At 47.4% G+C, this 8,333-nt stretch overlaps 1 protein-coding gene across 1 annotated transcript; it reads right to left on the bottom strand.

The window, feature by feature from the left end:
• Positions 1-4,623: 4,623 nt before the first annotated feature.
• MYF6 (myogenic factor 6) lies at positions 4,624-7,871 on the bottom strand. The gene is made up of 3 exons (XM_070754768.1): positions 7,287-7,871; positions 6,637-6,727; positions 4,624-4,814 (listed from the first exon to the last, which is right to left on the bottom strand). The coding sequence occupies exons 1-3, from the start codon at positions 7,869-7,871 to the stop codon at positions 4,696-4,698; spliced, it is 795 nt and encodes a 264-aa protein (XP_070610869.1). The 3' UTR covers positions 4,624-4,695.
• Positions 7,872-8,333: the final 462 nt, after the last annotated feature.

The raw sequence follows: 8,333 nt of genomic DNA, 5'->3' as shown, positions 1-8,333 counted from the left end.
TGTGTGTGTGTGTGTGTGTGTGTGCGTGTGCGTGTGCGTGTGCGTGTGCGTGTTTGTTGGTCATGGGGTTGGGTGGGTGATGATGGTGTAGCAATAGCACTTAAGACTCACGTCTTGATTATTGCAATGCGCTCTACATGGGGCTACCCTTGAAAAGTGTTCGGAGGCTGCAGTTAGTCTAGAATGCAGCTGCGTGAGCTGTTGTGGCTGTACACACACATAACACCTACACTCCACATGCTGCACTGGCTACTAATTGGTCTCCGGTCACAATTCAAGGCGTTGGTTGTCTCCTATAGAGCCCTACATGGGTTAAGGCTTGACTATTTACAGGACTGTCTCCTGCCACATACCTCCCAGAGACCGATTAGATCTCACAAGATCGGCCTTTTCTGGGTCCTATTGACTAAGCAGTGCCAGTTGGTGGGCCAGTGGGGAAGGACCTTCTCTGTGGTGACCCCAGCTCTTTGGAACCAACTACCCCCCCCCCCTCAAGTCTGTACTGCCCACCCTACTGGCCTTCTGAAAAGCCTTGAAAACCTTGCTCAGCTGGCAGGCCTTTGGGACCGTGAGAATTAACATTTTTAATCTTGGCCGAAACATGTTTGGATTGGTATGTGTGATAGTATGACTGTATTGTTTAAATTAAGGGTTTTTACTGTTATTAATGTTTTAATTTGACTTTATACTGTGTTAGTTTTATTGTAAGCTGCCCTGGGTCCTATGGGATTGGGCAGCATATAAATCAAATTAAACATACATACATACATACATACATACATACATACATACATACATACATACAGCTTTATGGTGCTTTACAGCTAATAATAACAATGATGATGATGATGATGATGATGATGATGATGATGATGATAAATTATTAGATTTGCATGCCACCCCTCTCCGAGGACTCTGAGTGATTTGTGGTCAGCATATTGCCTCCAACAATCGGGGGGGGGGGGGAATAGAAGACGGGAAGACAAATGAACAAAAATGGTTGTTCCTCCTTAATGGAAAACCTTGAAGTCTTCCTTATTCCAAGCATTTTCTCCCGTTACCCTGCTTTGCTAACGAGGGCGAGACTGGGGAACCAAACAGTTTTGGCACGGCTAAAACATCACACACAGGGAGAGAGGGAGGAGATGGGGTGGGGGAGAAAAAGCTGCTGTACCTCACCTGTAAGAAGAGCCATTGAATATAGCAGATCTTTCTTCTCCTGAATACATATTTTATCATTGAAAAAAATCTTGATCACCTAAAACTAGTCTTAAACAAATAATACACCATAAGAATACGGACATTCGATCGCCATCTCTGGGAGTCAAGTATTCTAAGGCACAACTGCAAAATAGTTCGATTTTTTATTTATTTATTTATTTTACATTTGGGATTGTAAACGGCAACGCTAATGGATATGAACCAGACTTTTATACGCATTTATCGTCACGGTTACTAACGGGGCAAAATACCGTATCCAACTCAAAGACTTAGGAGCAAAGTGTATGTATGTAAGAGACTGCAGAGCAAGGCACGGATATGCCACAAAAGCGGCTGGACCGTGGCTTCAGTATTCGGGTGCGCCTATGTCGAAGACTGCAAATTTTCCAAGCCTTTTGCATCGCCCTCAAAATAACTATCGCCAAGAAGTCTGTGTGAATGGCGGGCAAAATAAAAAATAAAATAAAATCGCAACTCTTTGTTTTGAACCGCGTGTTCTTACGAGGAGAAGTGGCCAACTCAAGTGGACGCCCAATAGAGACCATATTAGATAAAGACCAGGACACTTTTGCAAACCTTTCGGGACTCGAACATTGAAGTTCGAGACACGCTTCCTAGGAAGCAAGATCCGAAGTATTCACTGAACTTTCTACCCACCTAAGAAGTGTATAAGTGCAGCCCTATGATATACTTCATCGTTTTTGTTACCTACCCAGATGCAGTAGCAGAATTGCACTGGACTCTGCTAGAACTCAGAGCAGTAATAGCGAACCTATGGCATGGGGGCCACAGGTGGCACGGAGCCATATCTGCTGGCACACGAGTTGTTGCCCTAGCTCAGCCCCAAAGTGCATATGTGTGCCGGGCAGCTGATTTTTGGCTAGCACAGAGGCTCTAGAAGGGTGTTTTTGGCTTCCAGAGAGGCTCCAGGGGGATAGGGAAGGGCATTTTTACTCTCCCCGGTTCCATGGAAACCTTTGGAGCCTGGGGACGGGGAAACAAGAGTCTACTGGGCCCACCAGAAGTTTAGAAATAGGCCGATTCCAGTCTCCAAGGGCCTGGGGGGGGAGCTGTTTTCGTCCTCCCTATGCATTTAGTTATGGGTGTGGGCACTCAGGCATGCATGATAGCACACATGCATGCTCTTTTGGCATCTAAGGGAAAAAAGGTTCGCCATCACTGACTCATAGCCACGGGAGGGGGGGCAAGCACACCTCACCGTTCCACCTTAGCAGCCCACCTCTGCTCAGAAGTTGCTGCCTTTTCTATACGAACTTTAATTGGGGAAGGGAGACTTGTTTGTCCAGGTTTCTCCCCCCCCCCCTCATCTCCCCGCTGCCCCTTAACCTTTGCTGGGGAGGGGTGCCCTATCACCAGGGAGGTGGCCAACTTTTGTCGCACTCTGGAATTCCCCCCTCCCTGCCAGAAAGTTTTGCTGGTGACGTCACGGTCCCAAAGTCCCCCCCCTTAAAAATAAAGTGAGGGGGGGGGGGTTCGCAGGTAAACATTTTGACAAGGTGAAAGCTGCGATTCAATATTGGCACATAAGCATTGATAACGACTCCAGGAAATTAACCCTAAGGGTAGTTGTGGGCTACTGCCCACAGGGGGGGGGGCGCAGGGGGGTTAGCAAAAATGTAGTTTACATATAGTAAGTATACTGCTCAAGAAACACTCAAATAACACATCCTAGATCTGAATGAATGAAATATTCTCATTGAATACTTAGTTCTGTACAAAGTTGAATATGCACAACAGCAGGTGAAATTGATTGTCAATCAGTGTTGCTTCCTAAGTGGACAGTTTGATTTCACAGAAGTTTGATTTACTTGGAGTTATATTTTGTTGTTCAAGTGTTCCCTTTATTTTTTTGAGCAGTGTATATTTTTGAGTCCCTGTGCATAATATGCATGTACACATATGGCATATATACATATAGGAATAAATAGTATATATGTTCAGTAACAGTAAATATCCTGTAACTCTTTGAGGCGAGGAAAGGCCAGGCACCCTAACCCAAACCTTGAGGTGAGTGAGTGACGCCAAGTTGGCCATCTTTAAGCCAATCACATGACCTTTAAGCCACCCCTACAATCACATGGTTGTCACACCACTCCTACCAGGTCACATGATTATTGAGGCACACGCACAAAATAAGTCACGCCCACAGTGTGGTTGTAAAAATATTCTCTGGTCTTTCACTGCCTAAAGGTCTTGAGGAACGCGGTAGGGCGTTCCTCTCATCCAGCCATTCATGACAAATGACAAAACGAGGTGAGGTCTTGGGAGGGAGGGGAGGGAAAATGGGAGCTCGACTGTCAAGACATGCAGAGGCCTGCTCAAACTTGGCAACTTTAAGACTTGTTGGACTTCAACTCCCAGAATTCTCCAGCCAGCTATCTGGGAAATGAAGTCCACAAGTCTTAAAGTTGCCAAGTTTGGGGATCCCAAAGGCAATCAAACCAGCCAGTTAACGCCCATGTGATCTCCGTTCCTGGATCATTTATTTCAACTGATCCAACATTAACCGGATGCTTACCAAGAGAAGAAGGGAGGTTGATTGGCTGTCTTCTGCTTCCCCCGCGTGCTTGAGAACTTTCAAAAGTTATTTTGGATTAACTACTCAAAACATTGAGACCAGTTGAGGCGTTTTCGGCGCCTGAGAGATCTCTGCAGCAGACAGATCCTGAAATTCCCGGATGCCCAATTTATCTCCTAACCGCCTCATAAACTCAAGAGGCTCCTTTGAGTTGAGGGACAAGCACCGCTAAGGATTCCGGCTCCCTTTATCCATTTACTAGTAATGGAAACACTTGAAGGGGAAAAAATAGACGTCGATCTTGGCGGAAGGGAGAGGATTTTCCAGATTGTCATTCATTTCTTTAGTATTCTTTTTCTTCCAGTTTTTAACTGAATCCCCACAGAAAGATGGAAATGCGGTTGAGGGAATTTTGTACACAAAGAGATTTATTTTACAGCCTTGGGAATGTTACCTACATTTTCTTATATACAAGACCACATCCCACATTTTAAATAGATATTCTGTTAAAAAGGGGGGAGAGTACTAAAATTAGACACTTGTGATTTGATAGACAAACGCGCACACACGTGTACACACTCAAACCCACATACCCCCCAAAACCAAGATCTCCGGCTCATTGGGGTCCTTCAAAACAGAAGCGGGCGTTGCAACGAAGATGCTTCTCCAAACACGAAAATAATATATTAATTATAAAACAGTCGAGAGATAAATAAAAAATAGACTTTATAAAGCAGGGAGGGCCGGTGCCCTTTATCGAATGGGCAAAGTTTCCTCCGAAGAAGGGGCGCGTTTATTTATTCAGCTGCGCCGCCCTCCTTTCTCTCCGCTCTAGAATTTCCAGAAGATTAAATTAAATTCGAGGCTTGGCTTCCAAGTGCGAACTCCAGCAGTTCCTTCCCACTGCCCGTTTTCACAAAATACTGCCGGGTAGACTATTTTTCCACCACGTCTTCTCCGTTGGGTACCGTGCGATCTTCGGACGAGATACTGTTGACGATGGAGGAAAGGCAGCGGAGGCTGCTCGAGGCTGAAGAATCCGCAGAGAGAGTCCCTCCTGGTTTGGAAAGAAGGGGGAAAACGTTCAGATCCAGCATCCAGTAAGAAAGCCAACTTTCTCCCGTAACGCATCACTCAAGAGCTATCCTCCCTACCCCGCTTAGTACACTTCTCAAAAAAATATAAAGGGGACGCTTAAAAAACAGAATATAACTTCAAATAAATCAGACTTCTTTGAAATCAAACTGTCCCCTTAGGAAGCAACACTGATTGACCATCAATTTCACATGCTGTTGCGCAAATGGAATATTCAATGAGAACATTTCATTCATTCAGATTTAGGATGTGTTATTTGAGTGTTCCGTTTATTATTATTATTTTTTAGGAGTATATTTTAATCGCCCTCATTCCACCTTCCAGGCTTTTATGACGGCTTTCGGGAATCTCAAAATCTCACCCCCATCTGCACCTCCATTCGGGTACGCTACAAGAACTTAATGGCCGGTGGCAAAAAAGAAAAGGAAAAAAAAAAGATTGCTGGGAGGATTAGAAGATTTTATTTCTGGATGGTAACTTTTTATTGTCTCTTGTAAACGTTTTTTAAGGTGTAAGGCGTGTGTAGAATCCCAAACAAAGCTATCTCTGCATTTCCAGATTAAAGTTCCAACGATTGCAGAGAATGTATTTAATTAAAAGTCGAACTGGGAAATTCAGGAATACTATATTTTGTCTGGTTGCATATAATCTCTGCTCTTTTTAAAGCTCTGTGAGCTCTGAAATATATTTTTGGGTTACTTCAGTGTGTTTGACAAAACAGCTTAATATTTCTATCAACAAACAACTTTCATATGGCAACAATCTTTGTAAGAACCACTCAAATAAAATTCTCTCAAATGCCAAAGGGGGGGGGGAGGAATGGTGGCTCTTTCTCTGACCTCCATGCGTTCTCAAGGTCCTTATGAAATCCTCGGGGAGGGGGGTGGGTTGATGGTCAAGTTGGATTCCAGGGTAATTTGACCTTAATAACTCTGAACGGGTTTTTTGCCTTCTTTCAAGGAACAGTGTAAGCGCGCAATGTTGACCACACATGCACATATGACAATGTGACCTACGTGCAGCTAGCAATGCAACTCGCAGCGTTGAATTACACACACAGAGAGAAAAAACAAACCCCGGAGACTAGGAAAACGTGTCATAGTAAATTGTCTGAGACACTGAGAGGTTATTTTAATCAAATCAAATTTAGGGCCAAATAGGCTGCTTAAACTTATGCTTTGAAACCAAGTTTCCCCATTTCATTCAGTGGGGTCTGTGATCTCCGGGTCGTCTGTAAAGCGCCAGCTATACAATCGGATCTTAGAGCTCAGCTGTTTCGTAGGCTGCCAGGCTCCTACAGGCATTTTACTTTAGAGTTCTAAACTTCGAAGCCAGTTTTTAACATGTTGTTTTTTCTTTTCTTTCTTTTTTTAAAGAAGATTCGGGTGTACAAAATGCTTGTTTTCATTCTGGACCTGAGCTACACGGAAAATAGACGCAACGCTCGGTGAGTAGATTTCTTCTAGATACAAAACCCCCGGGCACAATTTTAGGCTAGGACTCTAGGTAGTTGTCGTGTTGAGATCAGCACTTGCTCCCTGATGGCTCCTTGCAACTCTGAGACAGAGAATCCCGTTTGGCTGAGGCTCTTTCCGTCATCTAACAGCCACTCGATTTTATTAATTGTGGAGGATTTATAAGTATTGGGGCTGTCCCGGTGGCCAATTCGGGCCAAATTCGCGAAGGACAGAAGTCTGGCCGGGGCCCTGCTTTCCCAGCCAATTCAAAGGCAGAGAAATGCGCTCTTACAACCCGCCAGCCCAGCATGAAGTGCGCTTTACCTTCCTTGGCGCTGATCGGCAGCGTCCGGGAATGGTCAGAGCCACTCGGCCAGGCAGAGCTGCAGGTGCTCAAGTAGTCGGGGGTGGCCATCTGAAAAGGAGAAAGGGAGGGAGGGAAAAATAAGAAAGAGAGGGAGAAAGAAAGAAGGAGAGAGAGGGGGAGAGAAAGAGGAAGGAAGGAAAGAAAGAAAGAAGGAAGAATAAGAGAGAGAGAGAGAGAAAGAAAGAGGGAGGGAAGGAAGGAAGGAAGGAAGGAAGGAAGGAAGAGGAAGGAAGAGGAAGGAAGGAAGGAAAAATAAGAAAGAGAGAAAAGGGGAGAGAGAGAGAGAGAGAAAGGAAGTAATGAAGGAAGGAAGAGGAAGGAAGGAAGAGGAAGGAAGGAAGAGGAAGGAAGGAAAAATAAGAAAGAGAGAAAGGAGAGAGGGGGAGAGAAAGGAAGGAAGGAAAAATAAGAAAGAGAGAGAAAGAAAGGAGAGAGGGAGGGAGGGATGAAAGAAGGAAGGAAGGAAGGGGAGAGGGGAAGGCGATCACCAGCCACTTCCAAGCACCCCGCCCCGCCCCACTGCCGCGCCCAGCCCTTTTTCCCGGCCGGCCAAGGCCAAGCGATGAGAAGGCCGTCCGGGCAGCGGCAGCGGCCGAGCCGCGCTTACATTTCCGCGCTTGGGACCGCCGAAGCCGAAAGGGCCGTTGTCCCCGGAGCCCCCGTCGGCCGCGGGCAGGAGCAGCTCCCGGCCTTTGTCCTGCTGGTCGAGGCGCCGGAGGAGCTCCTGCAGCCGCTCGATGTAGCCGATGGCGCTGCGCAGGATCTCCACCTTGGGCAGCCGCTGGTTGGGGTTGGCCACCGTCCGCCTCTTGAGCGCCTCGAAGGCCTCGTTGATCTTCTTGAGGCGCCTCCGCTCGCGCAGCGTGGCCGCTTTGCGCCGGTCGGTGGGCGCCGCTTTCTTCTTGCACGTCTTGCAGGCCCAGATCAGGCACTGGCCCGGGCAGTGCAGCGGCTGGAAGCCCGGCGGCGCCAACACGTGCTGCTCCTCGCCGCTGCTGTCGCCTCCTCCGCCTCCTCCGCCGCCTCCGCCGCAGGGCTCCGGGGCCAGCTGGTCCTGGCACGACGAGGGCGAGAGAGTGCTGTCGCTGCCCGGGTAGAGAGGCGACCCTTCGGCCATGTCCAAGCTCTGCAGGGCTCCATTCTCGCCGTCCAGGTAGAAGAAGTAGGAGCCGGATTCGAAAAGGTCCATCATGATGGGCTCGAGGGTCGCCTTTGGGCCTCACCGGGACGGGGACGGGGGGGGGGGGCGGCGGCTGGGCTGGCCAAAGGCAGCCCGGAGAGAGAGCGCGCGCGCCGGAGAAGCGGCCCCGACGGAATTTAATTAGCGCGGTGACATAAGAGCCCTGAGCTGCTTTATATATAGTAGCCCCTGAAACCCTATCCAACTTTTAGCTGTCGCCACACATCACCCTCCTAGGAGCCGAGCAGAAAGCCGGCTCGGAGGTGCCAGCCTCAGATTGTTATGGGACAAGAGTAAAGGAGGGGCAGAAAGGACACATCTCTTCCCCCCCCCCCCCCAAATTATAAAGTCAAGAGCCATTTTAAAAAACACACACACAACCCAGTGGGAGTAGAGAATGAATGACAAAGTTAAGTAAGAGTGTAGGATGTGAAGGAGAAAAAATGAGTACAGGTAATCCTTGACTTATGGCTA

The sequence above is a fragment of the Erythrolamprus reginae genome, chromosome 6 (genome assembly GCF_031021105.1).
Source record: "Erythrolamprus reginae isolate rEryReg1 chromosome 6, rEryReg1.hap1, whole genome shotgun sequence".
Classification (NCBI taxonomy): Eukaryota; Metazoa; Chordata; class Lepidosauria; order Squamata; family Dipsadidae; genus Erythrolamprus; species Erythrolamprus reginae.
Note: the sequence above shows the minus strand (reverse complement) of the source record. Positions and strands in the feature narration are given on the sequence as shown.

What these genes read in the sequence shown, in the direction of transcription:
- MYF6 (XM_070754768.1), bottom strand. Translation starts at nt 7,871, where the DNA reads ATGATGGACCTTTTCGAATCCGGCTCCTACTTCTTCTACCTGGACGGC. An exon ending in GCGGTCCCAAGCGCGGAAAT is followed by an intron (nt 6,728 to 7,286) that starts GTAAGCGCGGCT and finishes TCTCCTTTTCAG; the next exon opens with ATGGCCACCCCCGACTACTT. An exon ending in GCCGATCAGCGCCAAGGAAG is followed by an intron (nt 4,815 to 6,636) that starts GTAAAGCGCACT and finishes CCAAACCAGGAG; the next exon opens with GGACTCTCTCTGCGGATTCT.